General features: G+C 36.6%; 1 protein-coding gene across 1 annotated transcript in view; it reads left to right on the top strand.

Annotated features, from left to right (window-relative positions):
- The window catches only part of LOC145675624 (coiled-coil and C2 domain-containing protein 2A-like), a 302517-nt gene that overhangs the window by 173928 nt on the left and 102318 nt on the right, over positions 1-26271 (top strand). Inside the window, exon 7 of the mRNA XM_081746169.1 lies at positions 23871-24000. Coding sequence (XP_081602295.1) covers positions 23871-24000 — 130 coding nt within the window. The remainder of the gene's footprint in view (positions 1-23870; positions 24001-26271) is intronic.

The raw sequence follows: 26271 nt of genomic DNA, 5'->3' as shown, positions 1-26271 counted from the left end.
CAATGTGGTCAGAACTCCTCAGTGCATCGTCATGTCACTCCGAACAGTGCTTCATACGCTACTCTGCAACAACCGTAAGCGTATCCAGTTCAAAGTGCGTCGAGTTTTGTCGAACTCACATTTTGTCACGGAACTACAGCACAAACATTCCCAATAGTGCATCATGTTAGTGCGTCACGAACGGTGCCGGCTGTCAGTAAAAAAAAAAAAAAAAAAAAAAAAAAAAAAAAAAAAAAAAAAAAGATAGAAAGAGAAAGACAAACCTGCATCTAAGTGCATAAATAACAAAAATTATAAGAGTAGATCTAATTAGTGTTGTTTCTATCTCCAAGTTTATTGTATATTACTATATAATCATTGCATTGAATTCCGTTCATAAACTGCATACTATATTAACCACATATTTATGAGTGTATGAAATAATGTGTAACTGGAGAGGAATCGCATAATTTATTCTCCAAAATGCGCTGCAGCATACAACATATATATATTGTAAAGTGTGTAAATCTATATGTATAAGTGTAAATAATCACCTGTTTTTACCCCCCCCCATCAGTGTACAGTGCAGCGAACTCAAAACTTCGTTTTCGTTCTGATCTTATTCACAGCTTCAACTCCATCAAGAGAACAAGATCATCCATCACACAAGACAAGAAACGAGCCAGCATCGACAGATGTCCACAACCAACACCAATTAAATTAAAAATCATATAAAGTAAAATTTTTTTTTGAAGGCTCTCAAGCCATTATGTAAGGGTGGTGCCCATTAACCAAAATTCAATTTGTAAGAGGGTGACCTTTGTAATTAACTTTTTCTTTACATTCAAATTCATTGTAATATTTCAATTCATTAATTTCAAACCGTACACCGTGACCAAAAAATCTTCACCCACATCTTGTCAAGTATACCAGGATCTTCTTCGTCGTGAGTTCTTCCTCTCGGAGCACCAATCTGTGAGCGTCCACGCTCACAGAAGGATCAGGATGATGTCCTTAACTCATCAACTCACTTGAGGGTAACTGGAAGGCCAGTTGGAAGTTGGCGAGCCTAGCGCGACGAAGCCTAAGAGCGAGCCACTCAGCGGAAAGAAAAAGAGAAGACACCCACGCCTCGCTCTCATTTTTTTGGCGATTCAGGTTATTCGACTCGGATTCGTCTCTCAGAAACCAGTGAGAAGCTCCAATTCTTCATAGCATCAGTGATATATAAAGTCAATTTTAATCAGTTCAACGCAGTCTCCAGTTGAAGAGCCAATCATTCGAAGAAGAAGCTGAGGAAACTATACGGGAGAAGACAGCTTCCAAGAAGGAATCCACCACGTGGGCTAAGAAGGGGCAGACATAATTGCGGTCCTTGAGCGTCTTCCAGCAACTATAAGTTAAGTAAAACGATTTCTTGGGAACGGTGGACGAATACCTTAAATTACCTTTTTTTTCTTAAATTCATTCATAATTTTATCACCCTCCATTCTCTTTGCATTCTGTCCATTTTATTATTTCAGTAAATCAGCCGACATCAGTATTGCAGACAGAATTTAACTTCCACTTGTGTCTAACTTACCTTAGTTCAAATAAATAGTTTATAATACCTAAACAGTTCTCTTGTTTAGTTATTGAAACAGTGTGCCTTTTATGTCTAGGTAGCCGCTTCACGGCCTATGTCTCTGTGTGGTATTTCTCTCTGCCATCTTGCGTAACCTCTGTTGCTATCGAGACCGACAATAAACTTGTTTATTGTTCAGGGTTTGTGTTTCCCTGGTTTTATTGATTGGATAATTTTCCAAATTATCACAATCAATCAAATCGGCGTGCACAATGGGTGGAGATACCTTTCTTGCTTTCAAAAAGTTGTAATGTGTAAACAGTAAATAAAAAGATTGGGTTGCAAGATTTTTTTTTTTTTTTTTTAGTGACGACTACAAGATTCATGTAAAATGGCAACACGGTCTAACGTCAGTAGGAAATTTACTTTTTAATACAAAGGAACTCGGCCATGGATCATGGGTTAGCAACCGCACGAATGGTCCTATCATTCTCCACATGCAGCTGGTATGCAATGTTAAAAGATCCCATTCCCAGCTGACCCGGAAGTTTGATGGTTGTTACGAAGGCGCGGAAAGGAATAGAGGAAACCTTCTTTCAGTCTGGCTTCCTCCTTCTCGACCGCAAGATATATATCATAAACTCCGGAAGGGTAGTTCTCATCATCGCATTTGTGTTAGCCACTGACCAGAGATCTTAACAGGTGCTATTCGGAACTAGTAGCTCATTGAAAGGTGTACCTGCATCAGCCCTTTGCTGAAAACACGTTCCTTTCTTTTCTACATTTTTTTTTTTTTTTTTTTTGTAAACGAGTTTTCATGGTTAGGGGATCGTTCCTGGAAATGCCAAAATGGGTTCTCATTGGCCCTGTTCCCATTTACTCCAACATTTTCCCGAAACATTTTAAATTAAACTAGCTGAACCTGCGCTTTCTACACAGCGCATCATTCACATATGATCATAAATCTCCTTGTCATTTCTCACAACATCTGTACATGTCCCTTTACAGACACAAGTGAAGGACGAGAGGACTCACAAAGGAATATTCCTATAGAGACAAGACTTTTTTAACACTGTAAAACTATTATTGCCATCACTTTCAAAATTAAAAAAAGAAACATTACAAATATATACTGTAATAGAAACTCCACATACCACAGATGAGTGTTGAGTTAGAATTGTCGTTGGGAGGTGATATTTGGTATATGTGTGTGTATCTTCATAAAAATCGGCAAGGAGTATCATATAGGGGAGGTTTTCTCGATTAGTTTTTCAATATCTCGCACCGTTTGCGAGATATGAATCTACTTCCGGTTGTTATTTCTAATTCATATAGGGGGTCAATGATCAATGTTTTCTTCCTCCATGCAGTATGTAATGAGCAAATACATTACACACACATTTAATTATAATATCAGCGATATACGGTGTTCATTGGGCAAAATACTCCAAACAATAAAGATTCATCTTACCAGGTTAGACTAGATAAATGGTTATCCTTCGTTTTTAATTATAATTTGGCCATGGAACAAACGCCTGAGAGATATACAACCCCACTATACAACAATGTTGTGTTGGAATGTACAACTCGTAGGATATAATGCTCTACTGTTTTAAAATTTCAAGTGTACCGCTAAAAATGTTATTATGAAATAACGGCTGTTTTTTTTTTTTTTTTTTTTTAAATATTCAATTAGAACTGAGTAATCTACACAAAATTTACAGCCGATCATTGAAAATGGCATCTTTCTACAATCTGTGGTTCCCAAGAACTCACTATCGAAAGAATTGGCCACAAACACAAACTTTTCTTGACCATAAACATATAAACCTAGGATTTTTATATGTAGATTCTAAAATATCATTCGAGTTTTATGAATAAGAATTGTCATATACTAATTAGTAGAGCTTATTGAAGTGAATAAAAAATATTGGTGTAAATTCTCATATGTGGTTTTGAAGAAAATCGATGAAAACAAATTACTGTATTTTGTAAACCTAAGATTTGATGCTGTATAATAAGTAACTACATCTCCTTGAAGATGAAACTAAACACTGAAGCATACCCTGATCAATTTTTCCATTATGACACTAGCAGTGGGGCACGGTGGCTTAGTAGTAGAGCGCCTACCTCTGGTCCGCGGGGCAGGCCCGTAGCCAGCCCAAAAATGTAGGGGAGCCCGATTCAACCACATTATAGTTCATCACCATAGTATGGCCCATTTGAAAGCCTAGCGTGAAAATTTTATGAGGCCATTAAAAACTTAGGGCGGCCCGGGTCCCCACGTGGATACGTGCCTGACCTGGGTCCAGAGGTGGAGGTGTCAATGGGTCGTGGGTCAAGTGGATCAGTTGGTCGTAGGTCGACGTGACCCATGACCCAGTGACCCACACCCACCGTGACCCACTCTGACCCACCAAAACACATCGTCATCAACTCTGACACATGATCCACGGATTCTTCTCTACTGACTAGAGTTTACACTTGTAATAAAATCAGGTTAGTTTGAATTTGTACGTTCAATCGCTCAAATACCGCTCTGTCACAATAACGGTTCTGGCCTTTACGATATAAAATACTGTAGTATAAAGTGTTTGTCATGGGTAAAATTACGATGAATTTCAATTAAATTATCATGGTATAATTATTTCCTTGTTGAATTATCGATAGTTTTCAGTGGAAAAAAGGATAAAATTTGAAAGTCACGAATCAAAGTAAACCAGCCTAAAAAATAAATAAATAAATAAATAAAAATAAAAAATCCACATAATTATGCGTATAGTCCAAACCTAAAATTTCCGTGTAATTAAGCTTTCAGTACGAATTTTATGTCTATATTTCCCACAACTTTATTAGTTGATTGTCCTGTGCGTAAGCGCTCCATATAATAAACACAAACATCAGCAATTGTTATAGTAGAAAGCAATGGATATATGAAGCGAAGCACTGTATTTTTTGTTTCTCAATTAATAATTGTTTCTGAAATTGTTTCTCAACTAATATCGATCGTTTTCGATTATTTTTATAAGCCAACCCACTACCAATTTTCCATATGGTGCCTTCCATTTCAATTCAGGCAGAGCATGTACCATCACCATCTCAGATAATGTTGAAACTTTTTTATAGCAACTAGACATGTTTTTAAGAGACCCATATTTTTTTGTTTTGTCGAAAAAAATTTTCCCGCCAAGTAATGGGCCATCAAAGACGGGGAGTACAATTTATGAATTGTAGAAGACATGGGAAATGGTCAACTTCGGGAGACTCACCATTCGGCTATGGAGACAGGTAGAGTTATAATTCTTGTTGTGGTATGTACATAGGGATATAAATAAACTATATTTTATTATAGTTTGGTTTGCGCATGCGTATCTTTTTGTACATAAATTAACAAATGAACGTCAATTTATCTGAAAAGTCGAAGTTTGCGAATTTTTTTCGAGCACTTCCGGTTTGAATTTTAAAATTCTGTTTTCGCGGTTGGTAAGACCTCGTTACCCGCTTTCCGAAAAAAATTTTGTATCGCTTGTGTGTGCAACCGTTTTGTCGCAAAAAATTCGAGAAAATGTAAAATTTTCAAAAATCGCCATTTTTGGGCGCCATTTTCTCAAAAACACCATCTTTTAAAATTCTGAAATTTTGTCAGATGGTTCAACTTTACATGAATAATAAACACACCAAATACCATTCTCGACCAATGCTTCATGAATTAACTGCAGCCTTTTAAAGTTAGCGAAGTTTCGTTAACTTTGATGTCACAGTTAGCAACACTGGGAACAATAAAAGTGCAATGATTTGATGATGTTTGTGGTTCACATTCATTAAATGAAGAATAAAAGGTTTTCTTGAGTTTTTTTTTTTATTACTTTGATCAAGAAGGCTCTCTGAAATAGTAAAATGAGCTTCCCCGTACTCCTCCGTTTTCTTAAAAACCGAAATAATCTGAGGTGGAAATTACGATTACGAAAAACACAAATTTTAAGTTTACTTGAAATTGCCATCCAATAAATTCTGATGATCTACAAAAAGCCTGAACTATTACCTCAGTGATGATTTGGAATGCTCCAGATAAAGTCTCAATTAAGTGCGATGTCATTACAGTGATCGAAAAAGGACAAAAAGTTAAAAAAAAAAATCGAAACGTTTTCTTACGCGTTCCAAAAAAAATTTACTGACTTTTTAAACAGAACAATCCCAACATAAGAATGGGTCACTCGGAATTTTACAGTATTCGACTAAAGTGGGTCAGTCCACAACCTACGAGGGAAGTGTGTATGTATGTGTGTGTGTATTGTGCAAATTTTCAGTTAGCTGCTACTGCGTTGCTACAAATCAAAGGTGCAGCCTGTAGTGAAGCTGTCATGAGTGACCTATTTCCTTTAGTAGTATGATCCTAGAAAATGACAGCTGTCTTCTTCAAGAATGTGGTGAATGTCCTGGAGTGGAAGGAATAAGTGTGGAATCTTTAATTATTGATCCTGATAAAAATGAAAGTGTTACGTATGCCATATGGGAAAACAATAATATCGTTAAAAAACTGTGCCACTTTCTGTTTTCATATCGTACACTGCTGGTTTAACTGTAATAATTATAATTCATGACTACATCAAGAAAATCCAAAGAGAATTAATTGCTACCGAAAAGCACCGTATAAAATTTCAAAATACAAATTCTATTTTACTTCATGTGGACTTCGCTGAAAACTGGACTGTTATTCTGCAAAGTGAAATTCAGAGTTATCACCGGAATATGAAACAACTGACAGTTTTGTTGTAATAAACAACGATAAAGCACACGATTCGGCTCATGTACTCATAGCCATAGACAAGATTCTAAAATACTCGAAGAAAAGCGAAAATATATTTTATAGAAAAAGGTTTGAATACGTGAAAATTAGTGTCTACAATTTCCCAAACCATGTCAGGGATTTCTGATGGTGCTGCATCCCACTTTAAAAATCGCTTTCATAATTTTCTGGATGCAGACAGGTCCGATATGCAGTCCGAGATGCAGTGGTTTTGCAGTGAAATCGGCCATGCAAAGGTTTCTGCGACGGTATTGAGGGGGGAGGTGTAAACCTGAAAAAACCCTGAGAAAACCTACGAGCACGGTGTTTGTCCACCACAAAGCCCACACGGCGCGAGCTAGGATCGAACCAAGGACCCCAAGCACTGGAGGTGAACGCTCTACCACTGAGCCACCGCGCCCCCACTAAAACCGCAGAAGAATTCGTGAGTATAGTGCAAGTACAAACTCCGGGTATTACTCTCGTTTTGTTGCCTGGAACTGAATTCGACGACTTCCGGAAGAAAAAAAGGGAAAGTATGCGACCGGTAACTGGTATTCAACGAAGTCATCTTTGGCTTTCGGAAAATGGCGAAGTTTTTATGGCAGTAGCGGGTCACCATGAACTAACTTCATGCTTCCCCCAAAATCGAACTTCTGCAATTCAAAGTGTAGATTTAAGAAATATGCAAAAAGGAACTTTTGTTACATACATATATGTATGATAACCAGTGGTGCGTAGCAGAAATATTATGAATAAATCATGAATTATGTGAAGGTGAAGTGCTGCTTATGATTCTACATGGACCTTCAGCATTTGTGACTATCGACAATGTGCTACGCAGGGGCGGATCCAGGACGGACTTCTGGAAGGGGGGGGGGGTGATACTGATACTTAGAGGTACTTTTAAGAGCTGCAAACTCTGAAATCGGTTTTATTTATATATAAAATAAAAAAAAAAGTTTCTTCCCCCTAGATCCACTCCTGGACGAGCCAACACCTATTGGAGAACCTGCACGGTTACATGCCATTAGCGAAGAAGACACCAACCAAGCAAATGATTGGTCCATGTAAAGTAATAATAATAATAATAATAATAATAATAATAATAATAATAATAATAATAATAATAATAAAAATCAGTGAAATTTTGTTTCCGAAGACCATTTTAAGTAAGTGAACTTGATATTTGTGCGTTTCGTAATCGTAATTTCCACCTCAGATTATGTCGGTTTAAGAAAACGGAGGAGCAGGGGGAAGCTCATTTTACTATTTCAGAGAGCCTTCTTGATCAAAATAATAATAAAAAAAACACTCAAGAAAACCTTTTATTCTTCATTTAATGAATGTGAACCACAAACATCATCAAATCATTGCACTTTTATTGTTCCCAGTGTTGCTAACTGTGACATCAAAGTTAACGAAACTTCGCTAACTTTAAAAGGCTGCAGTTAATTCATGAAGCATTGGTCGAGAATGGTATTTGGTGTATTTATTATTCATGTAAAGTTGAACCATCTGACAAAATTTCAGAATTTTAAAAGATGGTGTTTTTGAGAAAATGGCGCCCAAAAATGGCGATTTTTGAAAATTTTACATTTTCTCGAATTTTTTGCGACAAAACGGTTGCACACACAAGCGATACAAAATTTTTTTCGGAAAGCGGGTAACAAGGTCTTACCAACCGCGAAAACAGAATTTTAAAATTCAAACCGGAAGTGCTCGAAAAAAATTCGCAAACTTCGACTTTTCAGATAAATTGACGTTCATTTGTTAATTTATGTACAAAAAGATACGCATGCGCAAACCAAACTATAATAAAATATAGTTTATTTATATCCCTATGTACATACCACAACAAGAATTATAACTCTACCTGTCTCCATAGCCGAATGGTGAGTCTCCGAAGTTGACCATTTCCCATGTCTTCTACAATTCATAAATTGTACTCCCCGTCTTTGATGGCCCATTACTTGGCGGGAAAATTTTTTTCGACAAAACAAAAAAATATGGGTCTCTTAAAAACATGTCTAGTTGCTATAAAAAAAAGTTTCAACAATATCTGAGATGGTGATGGTACAATTTTATATTTTTTGCCTGAGTTGAAATGGAAGCCACCATATATAGAAAGTGGTCCTCTCCCCCGTAAAGGAGAATTTAAAAAAATGTTAAGACACATTCTGTTCATTGTCCATAAAGAGTTAATATACTGAATTTCAGCTCTGTAAGTTTAACGGCTTCAAGAATATATATATATATATATATATATATATATATATATATATATATATATATATATTGCTCAAAAATTCGGATCCCCACTACCTCCTAAGGATATGTATTATAATGAAAGCGATATGATGATATCCGAGTTTGGATTAGAAATGGGCAAAATCGTTTTTTATAAAATCCGAAAACCGGTTTCTATAAAAACCGAAACCCGAAAAACGGACATTTCGGTTTTCTCCAAAACTGGTTCGGTTTTTCACCGAAACCGGTTTCGGTTTTCTCCAAAACCTGTTCGGTTTTCTTCAAAACCAGTCCGGTTTTTCACCGAAACTGGTTTCAGTGAAAACTTTTCGAAAACACACAAAACTATTTCTGTGGAAATGGATTCGGTTTCCGGAGAACAACGAAACACCATTCTGGTCAGAAATAGAACAAATTTTGGAAAAAAAAAACGGAATCGGCTTTGAAGAAATCCGAAACCGGACCAGATGAGAAACCAAACCGGTTTTGGAGAAAACCGATAACCGGTTTCGGAGAAAACCGATAACCGGTTTAGGAGAAAACCGATAACCGGTTTCGGAGAAAGCAGAACCGGCTTTGAAGAAAACCGAAACCGGTTCCGGTGAAAAACCGGAAACCGAAAAACTGTTTTTTGTGCCCACCACTAGTTTGGATTAAGGCCTAACTATATACCAAAAGTAATTTCATTTGACTTCGCAATTTGGCCGTGATGATCAGGCGCACACAGTTACATTCAATTTTTTGTATAATAATTTATATATTACAGTGATTCAAAAATGCAATTTTCCAGTAGTTAGCTCCTCTGAAAACTAATAGGCAGTGTCTCGAAAGCCAAATAGTAGTATAAGTCATAATGCTATTATTACAAAATATCAATATCTAAAAGTGCCTGAAGTTCTTTTTTCACTTAGATATACTCACCTCAGATAAGTAAACAGAAATAAATGAAAAAGGAAGGGAAATGGACTCCTTGAAAGTAAAACGTAGATAAATTCACCAGTGTTCAGAAGATTTTGTCTACAGTGCAGTGAGCAGAGTGGCTCGGTAGGTCAGAGTGAGTCGGTGGGTTAGAGTGGGTCATGGGTGGTGGGTCGCAGTGGGTCACGTTGGGTGGTAGGTCGCTGTAGGTCACATGCTGTTGACCCATGACCCACTGACCCACTCAGAAAACTTGACCTACTGACCTACTCCATCTCTGGTAGATTGAGTCAGAGTTGATGATAGGTTTTGTGATTTGTGAGTGAGAATGGATCACGGTGGGTCGTGGATCAAGTTTTCGTTTACCCACACCATCTCTAGTGTGTCCCTGATTCGATCCCCGGCCATGTAAAATTTGTGATGGACAATATCGTGTACGTGGAATTTCCGTGGGTTTCCTCCAACGTTCCCTTTCCACTAATTCTTCTATTGTCAGTCACTTGCCTTAAGAATCTTCATCCCGGCGAAATTAAAATACCGCTAATTTTACAGTAATTATTTGATATCTTCAAATAGATAAAAGATAATCGAAATGTGGAACAAGAGCGCCCTAGACAATATTATTTTACATGAGAAACCATTATCACGACTCACTTATCTGCTTTCGATTTCGAGCCATTTTGAAAATCGGCATTTATTTTCGCGTTTCTAAACAGCTGCAAACGGAAAGCCACTAGGTGACTTGTGGTAACGGTACCTCACGCAAAATAATATTGTCTAGGGAGCTCTTGTTCCACATTTCAATTATTAATATATTTTATCTATTTGAAGATATCACATAATTACTGCGAAATTAGCGGTATTTTAATTTCGCTGGGATGAAGACTCTTAATCGTCCGTCTCCTTTTTAATCATGAATATTATGTTATTTGTTTTATACTTACTTCCCGCCAAGTGAGCTTTGTGGTGGACAAACACCGTGTGCGTGGGTTTTCTCGGGGTTCTCCCTTTTCCTCCCACTTTCTTCATTCCACCATTTCATTCATTACTCATCATCACCGTCTCTTTTAGCCTAACCGGCATAACCGTGGGACGTAAAACTCAAAGATTTCATTTCATTTCAATTTATACTTACTTGCTATACGTTCTTTGAATATTTCGCTAATTGTTTTTTCAAATATATTATTATTATTATTATTTTATTATTATTATTATTATTATTATTATTATTATTATTATTATTATTATTATTATTATTATTATTATTATTATTATTATTATTATTAAAAATGAGCATGTGTTCGGGTATTTGTTGTCAAATAGCGCCAATCGATGACCGATGCGGTAAGAAGATTAATGGTTTAAAGACACGAAGGAAACTATTGAACAGAATCTTCTTCTTTAACGATGGCGATTGAAGTAGTTGGATCTTTTTTGTATTTGTAAAAGCTGCAGCAGGTAATGTGATATTTCTCGCACGGCACAAGAAAGCTGCAACGGGACATTGGTCACAGGACATCTCCATAGGGAGTCGACTTTGATTGTTGTTACTCGGTGTATCCCATGATCTGCTCTCTTCTGGGGCAAGTGGGGTAAAAATGCGTGATAAATATCTTTCTACAATTGTCAGTGTGTTCCTATTCTTTCATTGTAAAGCACAGTTGAAGGAAGATAAATGATCTATACGTAGTCAACACGTGTCTCATAACTTATTATTTTGCTGAAATTGCTTTTGGATTTTCCACTTACGCTTGGTGTTCTTTCCTCTCCTCCCCCTTTTTTGTTTGTTTTGAAGGGAAGGGTTATACTATTTATTCTACCAGATATGGCCGATCTCCTAGATAAGCGTTTCTCAAGTTATGGCCCTCGAGGTCCTCTTTGCTTGAACATTAGTCCAGCAAAGATGAAAAAAGTATAGTTCATGTAAATTATGTCACACACACTATAGTTGGGAGTCTGAAACGAGTATTGTTTATACAAATAATAGATTATGCAATTTAATAGGGTATAGAAATTCTAATAACCGAGCGAAGTAGCTCAAGTGGTAGAGCGTTGGCTTCGCATTCGGGAGGTCGTGGGTTCGAATCACGCTGCCGACCATCCTGACTGAGGTTTTCCAGGGTTTCCCTCAGTCCTACCAGGCAAATGCCGGGATGGTACCTACTAAACAGGCCCTGGCCGATACCTTCCCAAATCCTTTCCATTGTTATTGTTGTTGTTAGATATCCAGTATAAAATGGTCTCTGAGCTATATCTGGTGATTGTTAAATAAATAAATAAAATAAAATAAATAACTTATAAAAAATGAAAGTGACTATGTTTGTGATTTAATAACTCTTGAACCACCCGATGGTCTCGATCATATGTTCAACATAGAGAACGTTCGAGCCTTGAATGGTTTATGCCATTTCATTTTAATGCTGCATGGGGAGGGGGAGATATATAAAAATGATCGAAAATGACCGATATTACTGCCGAATCCATAGTTCTTGGATTCGTTGAGATTAACAGTGACACTTCCGATGCCGTTTAAATCCAAATTCAGCCTCGCAACTTGGAGGAGAAGAAGATAAACTGATTAAAAATGACCAATATAAGTGTCGAATTCAGTTTTTTGGGAGGGTTGCTGAGATGAATAGTGACACTTCCGATGCTGTTTAAAATCAAATTCAGCCCCGCAACTTGGGGGAGGAGATACATACTGATCGAAAATGACCGATATTAGTGTCGAATCCATAGTTTTCGAGATCCTAGAGATGAACAGTGACACTTCCGAGGCAGTTTAAATCTAAATTCCCCTCTTTATGTCCAAACTGAAACGTATTCTTCTCGCGTGAAGAACGGGTATTCTGCTAGTAGAGTCTAAAATACAAAACAATCCTAAGTATACAGGATTTTGGGAACTCTGTCTTACAGTTTAAGGTGAAATTAGAGCCACTGTAATGGATTCAAGTTTACCAAACATTGTTAGGGTCATTAAGTCTAGCTAGAAGACTCAGGTGGGAAGGTCATGTAGCCAGGATGGAAGAAAGTAGGAACGCTCGCAAAGTTTTAACTGGAAATCTAATCAGAAAACGACCATTAGGAAGACCTACGCTCAGATGGAAGGACAATATTAAGATGGAATCTCTCAGAAGCAGGAATACAAAGTAGAGATTGGATCCAGTTGGATAAGAACAGAAGTCAATGGAGAGCTCTTCTGAACGCGACATTGAACCTCCGGGTTCCATAGGCCATAGAGTTAGTTAATAATGAGTTCAGATTTTTAATGTGTTGTCACTGGGACATGTTTTTCCTATTAATTGTAACTCCGTGGTTCAAGACAGCCAATGTCTTAGGGTGTCGCGGCGCAAGGTCCGGAAACCTCCGTTGTATACTCTATGTTGCTAATCCATACAAATGAATGATAGTGGAACCTGAAAGAAGGTACTGAGGGGTAAAGGAAAAAATTACAAAGAAATCCAATTACACAGCGTTGTCTACCATAAACTGAACATAATCTGGACCCGAAAAATGAAATGAAATCTTTGAGTTTTACGTCCCACGGTTATGCCGATTAGGCTAAAGGAGACTGTGATGATGAGTAATGAATGAAATGGTGGAATGAAGACAGTGGGAGGAAACGGGAGAATCCCGAGAAAATCCACGCACTCGGTGTTTGTCCGCCACAAGGTTCACTTGGCGGGGACTGGGATCGAACCCGGGGCCCCAAGCACCAGAGGTGAACGCTCTACCACTGAGCCACCGCGGCTCCTAAATCTGGACTCGAACCAATACTCTTTCTTAACAGGGACAAGCATTACTGCTGAACCAAAATTCCCCTCCTCAATAACAAGAGCATTACGTAAGAACACTATAAAAATAAGCACTCTTACACCTGATGCACCTGAAAGAAATACAAACAATAGCTAACGGCAGTATATCACAACCGGCTTCTGCATCACCCCTGCTTCCTCCAACTTCGCAACGTAGGTGGAAGTTGTTTTGATGTTGTAGAGGTCAATTCAAGACATACATTCTTTCCTTGTACAGATTTTGAAATAAAGCAAAATCTCGCACAGCCAGATGTTTTCTTCGCTTAACGGAATGTTATTGATAATCTGCTGTTATCCCACCATAACTCGGGTGGTGTTTGAATCTTTCAAACAGGTCGGCGACCCCTGTAGCTTCAACACCTGGACCAAAACATACCGCCATACGGGACTCTATTGAAAATCAATTCCCAAACAAGAAATCTTGGTTCCCGTTTAGCTGTCAAATCGCCTTTTCTTCTTCAATTGGTTTTACTAGGTAATTGGACTTACTGCTTAACCTATATATATACGATTTCTTAGAAGATTTGCCAAATATTTCCTGAATAGAAGAATTCAGCTGTGTGGCCTTCAAAGCTATGTATGATCTTTTCTTTCACGGAAAGGCAGAGAAGAACCGAACATTCCTTTTCGTTGTAATAATACAGTGGCAACTGCCTCCTCCCCCGCGAAATTCGATTTTAGATGGCGATAAACTGACTTTCAAAGTGCTTCTGCACATAAATATTAGCATAAACTTTTAAAAGACGAACTGGCAACTTAAAATTGTCCCTTAGCTAGAATCTGTAGCCTTTACTTTTGTAAGAGAAAAAAAGGAGAAAAGCAAAGGATAGATTTCAGGATATTTTAAGGTATTTTTCTTGACACATTGCTCTATATTTAATTTTTAACATAACTCGAATTTATGTAAACTATCACTGGTGCACGTGTCTTGGATTCGGTGTGCGATGGGAAAGCATTGAACCTATTATAGTGGTTCCGATTCCACCTTAAACTGTAGGTAAAACTTGGGCGCAATCTCCCAAATTTACTGTTTCCCCCTCAAATTTACCATTCTTCCTCTAAAGTTACCATTCTGAATCCGAAATTTACCATTCTGCCTCTAAAGTTACCATTCTGTATCCGAAATTTACCATTCTGTATCCGAAATTTACCATTCTGCATCCGAAATTTACCATTCTGCCTCTAAAGTTACCATTCTGTATCCGAAATTTACCATTCTGCCTCTAAAGTTACCATTCTGCATCCGAAATTTACCATTCTGCCTCTAAAGTTACCATTCTGCATTCGAAATTTACCATTCTGCCTCTAAAGTTACCATTCTACATTCGAAATTTACCATTCTGCCTCTAAAGTTACCATTCTGAATCCGAAATTTACCATTCTGCCTCTAAAGTTACCATTCTGCATCCGAAATTTACCATTCTGCCTCTAAAGTTAGCATTCTGCATCCGAAATTTACCATGCTGCCCCCAAAGTTACCATTCTGCATCCGAAATCTACCATTCTGTCCCAAAGTTAGCATTCTGCATCCGAAATTTACCATTCTGCCCCCAAATTTACCAACCTCCAGTTTGTGGCTTTTTGAATTTGTAATCATTCCTCCCAAATATTTTTATGGGTGCAACCTGCGTCCTAAAATCCGTCTGTGGGCACCTCTGACTGTAGGTCAACATCTCGAATAGCATCGGTGCTGAAAAGAAACGTTAAATTTTAGCAAAGAGCTATCCTATATATATATATATATATATATATATATATATATATATATATATATATATATATAATCGTAAATTTTACGTTGGTAGGATTCATGTATATTTAGCCAGAGCATATTCTGTCTTGTCTTTGTTTAAAGTAAATGAAATCTTTGAATTTAACGTCCTACAATTATGACCTTTGGGCTAAGGGAGACGGGTGATTAAAGTAAGTGAATGATGATGGAAAAATTGGTACTATGAAAATATGGGAGGAAATGGGAGTAGTCCGAGAAAATCAACGGACACGATGTTGTCCACCACAAACTTACTTGGTCGGGAATCGAACCAGAGACCCCACACATCAGCGATAAGTGCTGTACCGCTGTGCCACCGTGCCAGTACCTGTCTGATAGAAAACACACTAAAAATTTCTAATACATATTATTTTACTAGCCCTCTGATAGAAAAGACACTAAAAATTTCTAATACATATTACTTTACTAGCCCTCTGATAGAGAAGACACAACATTTCTAATACATATTACTTTACTAGCGCTGTGATAGAAAACACACTAAAAATTCTAATACATATTACTTTACTAGCCCTCTGATAGAAAAGATTCTGAAGATTTCTAATACATATTATTTTACTAGCCCTATTATAGAAAACACACCAAAAATTTCTAATACATATTACTTTACTAGCGCTGTGATAGAAAACACACTAAAAATTCTAATACATATATCTTTACTAGCCCTCTGATAGAAAACACTAAAAATTTCTAATACATATTATTTTACTAGCCCTCTGATAGAAAACACACAAAAAATTCTAATACATATATCTTTACTAGCCCTCTGATAGAAAACACACTAAAAATTTCTAATACATATTACTTTACTAGCCCTCTGATAGAAAACACACTAAAAATGTCTAATACATATTAGTTTACTAGCCCTCTGATAGAAAACACTAAAAAATTCTAATACATATTATTTTACTACCCTCTGATAGAAAACACACAAAAAATTCTAATACATATTATTTTACTAGCCCTCTGATAGAAAAAACACACTAAAAAATTCTAATACATATTATTTTACTAGCCCTCTGATAGAAAAAACACACTAAAAATTTCTAATACATATTACTTTACTAGCCCTCTGATAGAAAAAACACACTAAAGATTTCTAATACATATTACTTTACTAGCCCTCTGATAGAAAACACACTAAAAATTTCTAATACATATTACTTTACTAGCCCTCTGATAGAAAATATACTAAAGATTTCTAATACATATTACTTTACTAGCCCTCTGATAGAAAACACACTAAAATTTTCTAATACATATTACTTTACTAGCCCTCTGATAGAAAACACACTAAAAAATTCTAATACATATTACTTTACTAGCCCTCTGATAGAAAACACACTAAAAATTCTAATACATATTATTTTACTAGCCCTCTGATAGAAAAAACACACTAAAGATTTCTAATACATATTACTTTACTAGTCCTCTGATAGAAAATATACTAAAGATTTCTAATACATATTACTTTACTAGCCCTCTGATAGAAAACACACTAAAATTTTCTAATACATATTACTTTACTAGCCCTCTGATAGAAAACACACTAAAAATTTCTAATACATATTATTTTACTAGCCCTCTGATAGAAAACACACTAAAAATTCTAATACATATTATTTTACTAGCCCTCTGATAGAAAAAACACACTAAAAATTCTAATACATATTATTTTACTAGCCCTCTGATAGAAAAAACACACTAAAAATTTCTAATACATATTACTTTACTAACCCTCTGATAGAAAATATACTAAAGATTTCTAATACATATTACTTTACTAGCCCTCTGATAGAAAACACACTAAAAATTTCTAATACATATTACTTTACTAGCCCTCTAATAGAAAATATACTAAAGATTTCTAATACATATTACTTTACTAGCCCTCTGATAGAAAACACACTAAAATTTTCTAATACATATTACTTTATTAGCCCTTTGATAGAAAACACACTAAAGATTTCTAATACATATTACTTTACTAGCCCTCTGATAGAAAACACACTAAAAATTCTAATACATATTATTTTACTAGCCCTCTGATAGAAAAACACACTAAAAATGTCTAATACATATTAGTTTACTAGCCCTCTGATAGAAAAGACACAAAAAATTCCTAATACATATTATTTTACTAGCCCTCTTGATAGAAAAGACACAAAAAATTCTAGTACACGTCACTTACTACTTCTCTGATAGAAATAGAATGAAATGAAATCTTTCGGTTTAACGTCCCACACTTATACCTAAGGGAAACAATGATTAATATAGGTGAATGATGATGGAGGAGTTGATGGAATGAAAATGTGGAAGTAAACGGGAATACCTCAATTAAATCGATGGACAGAATGTTGTTCACCACAAACTTACTTCGTCTGGGATCGAACCAGGACCCCGACGCATCAGAGATAAATGTACTAACTAGCCACCGTACCCCCTATTCCCCTGATAGAAAAGACACTAAAAATTTCTAATTTTTGAAGCCAGTTTGCTTCACAGAAGGCAAAGTTCATATTTTTTATATTGAACCACGTGCAACTTAAAAGTCAAGCATTACAGAAACACCCCATTTGACGGTCTTTGTTTGCTGTACAAAAGCTCCATTTTGTGAAGCCTATCTACTTATTGATCAACTGTTATTTGCTGATTCGATCGAAGTAAGTTTCCCATTTGTTCTCTCTCGCTAATGTCTTCGAAAAAAAAAAATAATACAAACGGAGGCGGAAGTCTGTAGTCTGAGGAAGCCACGTGGTGATCCATTTAACCCTTGCAGCTGAGCGCCGCACGCGACCTTACTTTGTATGACACGTGTTTGAGCACGTGCTGTCAGTATTATTCTTTCTGCCACCCCAGGCGAAATTGCCAATAATACAAATTTGAGGATGTTCGGCGCTGTCAAATTGAAACGTTTTCTAGATTAGACATCGTTATAACGATATATTGTGTTTTTTTTTCGCTGTACGAAGTTCGTCCTTTCGTATAGAATCTAAATATTATTTCTACGAAGTCTAGTATTCTTGTTAGAATCATAAATAAAGTTGAAGTTTTGAAAGCTTTCGTACATATGAATTTTTATATATATATATATATATATATATATATATATATATATATATATATATATATATATATATAATATTCAGCAGGCACGTAGCCAGGATTTTGTGAAGGGGGGGTCCGTGACATAAAATACTGTAATCATCACACCAGGGGCTCGATCATTCTAAACTATTTTACTGGAATATATATTGGTTCCTTTAACCAGGATTTCGTAACGGGGGGGGAAGGGGGGCGTGATATGAAATTCTGAAGGCTCAGGAGCTTGATCAATGTAAACTATCTTTACTATCAACATATATTGGTTTGTTAGGACAATAAAATGAGTATATGTTGGTAAGTATTTTAATAAACTATGAAGAAATCTCGAGTAATAAAAGAATAAAAAAAAAAAGGTATTGAGAAAGATTTTACAATATTTACGTTCCTTTCTTTGTTTATTCAAATATAACAATTTTCCTTTCATTATGATCTCAACTATTATGAAAAGTGCATATTCACTATTATAAAAAGTATACATGCTCAATAATGTCTTGTAAAATATTTTACAATATCTGCGTTCCTTTTTCTGTTGAATCAAGTGCTAATAGAACTCCTTTTCCATATAAATTTTTGTTTTTATTATTCCGTCAACTACTGTCGGTTCCAAATGACAGGTTAAAGGAGCAGTAGAAAATTGTTTTTGAAATAACATGTTTGATTCTGCAAGGATGCGATGACGAAAAATTATGATAAAAAATGTCCACGCTGTTACTCATTGGCACTATGCTTTCGGAAGCTTGAAATCTCCCTGACTAGTAGCAGAAATTCTGAGAATTCTGTAACTTTTCTAGAAATTTCAAATTCCTTGACTCTTCCAGGATATCTCGCTCACCTCGCCACCATGTATTGCAAGTAATACAAATCTCCTCATAAGAAAGAGTAACCAAAAGCTTCCTGTGTTTTTTAATTTTTAACGCTGATGCTTCTTTTTCTCATTTCATTTTGTTTCTTCCTTCCTTAATTTTTTTCATTTCTGGTCTCGAAGGGAAGGGGGACCCCCCCGGACCCCCTGGCTACGTGCCTGATATTCAGGGTGTCTCAAAAGTCCTCTGACGTAGGGCAACTCTGTTATCTGGTGTCAGAGTTACAACAAAATATAAGAGGAGAAATCGTTTCCAAATATGATGTTTTCAATATAAAGTGAAGGAATTTTTTAAATGGGACGAACCGTTTGGGCTGTACACTCTTTATGCGCCCAATGTTAAATGTAAGTGCAACCTTGTCATTTACCTGGACCAACAACATAAGTGCATGAAGTTTCTGTTTGAAATGTGGGTTCACTTCATTCACTTATGTTGTGGGTCCAGGTGGGTGTATGCATTTTCATTTAACATTGGACGCATAAAGAGTGTACGGTCGAAACGGCTCGTCCGATTAAAAAAAAAAATCCATCACTTTGGATTTAAAACATTATATTTGGAGACGATAACTCTGATAATAACAGAGTTACCCTCTGTCAGGGGACTTTTGAGTCACCCTGTATGTATTGCATTCTCATTTTAGTTATTGTATTAATGTTTTCCGCCTCTTTATCTGTTTAATATAAAACTATCAGAATTTTCGGTTTTCGCAGTGAAGAATAAGATTTATAGAAAATATTTCAGAAGTTACATATCCTTTTTTTCTTGAACCAAATAAAACATATTTTTACAAGGTTTCTACTGGTAGGGAAGTCAGGAAAACTAAGGGAAAATGGTGCAGATCAGAGAAGCTCAGGGAAAAAGGCTGAAAGTCAGGGAAATTTGACAAAAAATATTTTTTCTAACATTAATTGTACACCAATTTCAGCTTAGCCAACCATTTTAATACCTATTTGGTTTTTATTGCTGTTTTTTCCCGTCTACATATAATTTTGTTTTTATTGCTGTTTATTTTATCTTCCTACATGCTAGAATAAATGTTCTCATATATAAATATTCATTGTTATATATTCCTTATTTATATGTCAACGTCATCCGACACCTGTCATGAAAGCCAGGGAATTTCCAATCAAAGACCAGGGAAAAGTCAGGGAAATAGATTTCTCCAAATCAGTAGGAACGCTGATCAACTCTGCCCATCTCTCCGGAATTCAAGAAAAAATCTCAAAACCTACCTGATGAATCACCATCAATTTTAGCCAGGGTGTACTGATTGTACGTTAGAAGTCAGAAATCGGGTTCGTTGATGGAGATAATATTCAAACCGGAAGTGATAAAAAATAAACCATTTCCGGTTTTTACGTTAATTACTATACAGCAAAAACGGTAATACATAGCAAGATGTGGTTTCCTACAATCGATTAAGCGTCTCAAGAATAGATTACATCTCCATCCTTAACTCTCTACTAATACCGGAAGTAATGGCACTAGAACTTCCGGTTTCAATATTGATCTACAATAAAGCAAAAAATGTGAAACAGCGAGAGCATTTTTTCAAATCGATTTAGCGTTGTAAAAATAAGTACCATCTTTTCTCTTAACCCTCTATTCAAACCGGAAGTGGCAGACAAGAATCACTTCCGGTTTTAACGTTGATCGCTTTAGTAATAAATACGATAATAACGTGAAGCAGTTGTCTGCGATTTATTAAATGTCCTGAGAATATATTACATCTTCATTCTAATTTTTACCAAAACCGGAAGTTGTAGTCTTCGGTTATGATATTAATTGAGGAAATATTACACCACACAAACTTAACTCTTCGATTTGGTATACATGTAATACTGATAGGTATTATATAGATATTTGTGATTTTTTTCTTCTGGTTTCGAAATACTTGTTAATGCGAATTCGGTTTCACCGTAGTTAAAGCGTTGTCCTCGTTTCCTTCCCCCTAAGCGCTTTCCCCACACATTTCGTAACACTTCTTCTTATAGTCAGTGTAGGGTACATGAGGAATATTTAAGAGGCGTCATCCCGGCGAAATTAAAATACCGCTAATTTTACAGTAATTATGTGATATCTTCAAATAGATAAAAGATAATTGAAATGTGGAACAAGAGCGCCCTAGACAATATTATTTTACATGAGAAACCGTTATCACGACTCACTTATCTGCTTTCGATTTCGAGCCATTTTGAAAATCGGCATTTATTTTCGCGTTTCTAAACGGCTAAAAACGGAAAGCCACTAGGTGACTTGTGATAACGGTACCTCACGCAAAATGATATTGTCTAGGGCGCTCTTGTTCCACATTTCGATTATCTTTTATCTATTTGAAGATATCACATAATTACTGTAAAATTTACGGTATTTTAATTTTGCCGGGATGAACGAAGCCTCTTAATTTCCAAAATGCGTACGGTTCTACGCGTAATACTGTTCGTAGATCTGGAGAATGAGAAGGCCCGTACTCTCTTTGGAAAGGCGGGGGGGGGGGGACATCTTGCAAATGTTCGATTTGTCTGCTGCTTTAGCATTCAAGAAGTTTATTTATACTTTTTTTTTTTAATGAAATGTATCAGTTTAAGGTCCCACGATTATGCCTTTTAAGCGATGGGAGACGACGATTAAAGCAAGTGACTGATGATGGAATGGATGGTAAAATGAGAAAGTGGGAAGAAACGGGAATACTCCGAGAAAGCCCACGAATACGATGTTGTCTACCACAAACATACGTAGCTGGGGATCAAACCAGGGACCCCACGCACCAGAGGTAAGTGCTCAACCACTGAGCAACCGTGCCCCCACAAAATTTCAATGTTTATGGGTAATAGTATCTGGAGAGTAGTCATTTTGGATTTTGCCAGTGGGGGAAAATGATCCACCTTCATAAGAGTTTCAGGTTTATTGTTATTTATTAAAAGAAAGTGTGTGTTCCTCAAACTCAGGTGTGCAATGCGCCTCACCCTCCCCTGATCTGAAGTGAACAAACATCCGTTCCTCCCTTTAGAAGTCAAACTTCACAAAATTAGTCTTATCTATTAGTCCAGGGCCGCAACTAGGGGGAGCTAAAGAGGCACATGCACCGGGCGCGCAGTTCGAGGGGCACCAATATATATATAAATTAGGGCACCGAATTTTGTATTTGCCCCGGCTGACACAAACCTTATTTGCAGGCCTGTCTACAGCCTAGGGTGCAAGGGTAATATTCATAAGAAACTTCTACGCTTAATATTTTTTAAATTTGGTGATGAGTGAATCAGTGACTGAGTCTGAAAATATAGATTTCAAATAGAATACTATAACCTAACAGTGCAGTTCTCAAACTGCGGTCCTCGAATTATGCCCGTGTGGTCGTTAAATTTAATATTAATACAAGAATTACTGAAAGAAAAAAAACACTTTAGAGTTGAGTATCTCAAACAGTATATAAAAATATAAGCAATGATTTAATGAGGTTAGGGATGCGCACGAGACGAGTCGAGACACAATTTTCCTGACAAAATTCGAGTCGAGACACAGCTCTTTCAATAGAGCAGACTACATTTTTCGAGTCGAGACATCACTTTTACAGCATATTTTCGAGACGAGACAGCCTCAAATCTTGTCTCGTGCGCATCCCTAAATGAGGTATAGATAATACAAATTCTAATATCTCATATAGATGTATTTTTATAAAATATACTTGATACAAATATGTTACAGACTATTAATAAGATTAAAATATAAAATTAAAAGAATTTTTATTAATAATATTTTTAAAAAATTAGAACGAAACAAGAGTAGATTGGTTCACTGACACATTCTAACTAGTAAAAGTGGGCCCCAATTGAAATATTTTTGAGAAACGTTAACCTAGCCGATTAGCTACTGGTAGTTACTGTAGTAACTAGCGAGATATTATGAAATTCCTGCCTTGGGTTGGCTGTCGTGCCTCTGGTCAGTGTGCGCCCGCCCTCAGGAAAGAAAATGAAATCTTTCCCGGCTAGGTTAAAGGAGACGGTGATTTTGAGAAATGAATAAACTGGTGGAATGAATTAAGTGGGCTCTTTGTGGTGGACAAACACCGTGCGCGTTGGTTTTCTCGGGTTCTTCCATTTCCTCCTACATTTTCATTCCACCATTTCATTCCTTTCTCATCATCACCGCCTCCTTTAGCCTAGCTGCCATAATCGTGGGACGTAAACCTTAAGTATTTCAGTTCAATTAAATGGGAGAAACGGGAGAAAACCGAGAAAACCCCGAGAAAACCGAGGCGCACGTCGTGTGTCCACCACGAAGTACACTTGACACGGGCTGGGATCGAATCAGGGACCCCACACACCAAAGGTGAACGCTCTACCACTGAGCCACCGCGGCCCCGCCCGCAGGAAGAGATTTTTGGATTGGATAGTGCGGTCATTTGATCTCAGCCATATTCTCTGTGTGAAATTTTCAGTAGTGTTGTTAAAATTCGTCGAAAAACTTTTCTTCTGTTATTCGAGTATCCGAATGTTCATTTTGAATTTTCGAGCAATTATTCGAATAATTATTCGTTATTCGAACAATTGGTCGTTATCCGACTAATTGGTCCATAATTATTCACTGTTCGAATAAGTGTTCGACAATTATTGTTAACAGATTTTGTTCGTATAACGCATATTCGAAGAATCCATTATTTTAATTTTAACAGCATTGTTTTATAACATGCATGCTATAATCATTTGAAATCTCCATTATTATTATTATTATTATTATTATTATTATTATTATTATTATTATTATTATTATTATTATTATTATTATTATTATTATTTTACAGACGAAAGGACAACCCAAACCACCTACTGCCGAAGAGGCGTATGATTTCTTTACGCAAGTGTGGGAAGAGGAACCTGTCCATGTCCCGACACCACGAGGAACAGTTGCTTCATTTGAGCAGGAATCAAAACGTAAGTACTTTTGCACTTAATATGATAATACGTATTTTGTTGACGTATGATAATACATATTATACAGAATGCTTTTCCACAGCGAAGCACATTTATGCTAGGTTTGCAATGTAATAGATCGTAATATTTGCTATAATCGGTACGTTGTAAGCACTGACCATCTAAACATGACAAGCAATCTGATCATAATGCCGTTGTGGTGATAACGCAGTCCTAACGGAACAGGTGATCTACTAAATGAAATTGGCCGCGAATGCTGTACTGAGGAAATGCTTCAATAACACGGAATCGAATGCCAGGAACAGGTGTTTGACAACTAATGCTGCTTAAGGAAATCCGTCGATAACACAGTCAGAAATTTTCGAGGAACAGGTGATAATTCAATCAGATTGACCGTGCTTGCTGTGGTGAGGAAATGCTTCGATAACATCCAGTCGAGGTTTAGGGAACAGGTTATCGACCAATCAGATTGCTCCGTGCATGCGGCGCTGAAGAAATGCTTCGATAACACGCAGTCGAGGTCTGGAGAACAGGTGATTGATCAATCATATTGCCCCATGAATGCTTCTCTGGGGAAATACATCGATAACACTCTGATTATCGATCAAATCACACATGCATGCTGCCCTGAGGAAGTGCTTGTGACTTAATTTTAAGTACCTAATGCTCATGAGACAAGTGCACTCCGCGTTTGTGTGGTGAGGTGTGGCGACTTAAGATTATTGTGTTTTCCCGTAGAAGCAAGCAGGTGGTAAATCTTACAATCGGACATAGTAAACGGGCAAAACTACAGTCCACTTGTAAACAATTCAACCCAAAAGTGTAATCCAGTTGTTGTAAGTATTTACTATTTTAGTATAATTTCAGCTTTCTCTAATGTAAATATTGACAGACATTTACTTCTAATACTTACTGAGAAAAATAAAAGGTTACGTAATTAACTGATAGCAGACGCGGATTTTAATATAGGTCACACGTTCACGTGCCCACCGGTTATCCGAAAAGAAATGGAACTATAACAATAATATACATATACATTAACTGACATAATTGTTAAATGCTTGCTTGTATAACACTGCATATGGGAGTTGGAACTGAAGGTCATACGCAGTGACGTATTTACGCTTTGTTTCGAGGAAGGGGGGGAGGGAAGCTTTGCTAACTTTATTCCTGGAAATGTGAAAATTTTGCAAGATATGTCATCTAGTTTAATATAGTAAATAAAATTCCGGGAGGGGGCTTAAGCCGAAAAACCGGTTTTTGTGCTCACCACTAGTCAAAACGTGATGTATTTTCCAAAATTTGTTCCATTTCTAACAATTATAGTTTTTCGTTCTCCGGAAACCGAATCCGTTTCTACAGAAATAGTTTTGTTTTCCAAGCTTTTTCACCGAAACCGGTTTCAGTGAAAAACCGAATCGGTTTTGGAGAAAACCGAAATGTCGTTTTTTTCTAGGGTAATAGTATACATGAGACCGCCCTTGTTTCCGGTGCTCCAGGATACTTCTTACTCTTGCATTACGTAGGGAAATTATGTTATTTCATGTGCAAGTGGTAACAGAACACATAGGAAACCCAGATCATCTTGTATTCACACTCCAATATAAAGTGTGAATACACCCTGATCTGCGTTTCTTCTGAGTTCTATTACCACTTCCACATGAAATACCATTTCCCTACGTAATGCAAGAGTAAGAAGTATCCTGCAGCACAAGACATGCGATATGCGTTAAATCCCCCCCCCCACACACAGTCATATATAAAGTACAAGGGCACTACACATGCACATAGAAAGTACAAGGGCAAATGTGAGGAATAAAAGTAAAAAGACAATAAGGAGCAAAAGGAGCGCAAGACATGCGATATGCGTTAAATCCCCCCCACACACACACACACGCTCATAGATAAAGTACAAGGGCACTACACATGCACATATAAAGTCAAGGGCAAATGTGAGGAAAGAAAGTAAAAAGACATAAGGAGCAGAAAGCATCATATCGAATCACAATCAAATACTAGGAGGATATATTCGAGCTACTTCCAAGAGAAAGTTATGAAACCGCGTTTCTAGGGGATACTTTTTCTTCAAAAGAAAGGAGGCCACATGTCCTCCGAAATTTTCTTTTATTCCCAAAAACCGCATCCCTATTACATACATAACACGTCCAAAAAGCGCACCTCAATATTTTTTTAAATTTTCTACTTATTTTTTATAGATGATGCAACCAAAACAACGATTGTTAAAACACAAAAATTACATACCTTTTTCCC

This window comes from Thermobia domestica, chromosome 18 (assembly GCF_964235325.1).
Source record: "Thermobia domestica chromosome 18, izTheDome1.hap1.1, whole genome shotgun sequence".
NCBI classification, from domain to species: Eukaryota; Metazoa; Arthropoda; class Insecta; order Zygentoma; family Lepismatidae; genus Thermobia; species Thermobia domestica.
The sequence above is the reverse complement of the archived record's forward strand: the minus strand, read 5'-3'. Positions and strand labels throughout refer to the sequence as shown.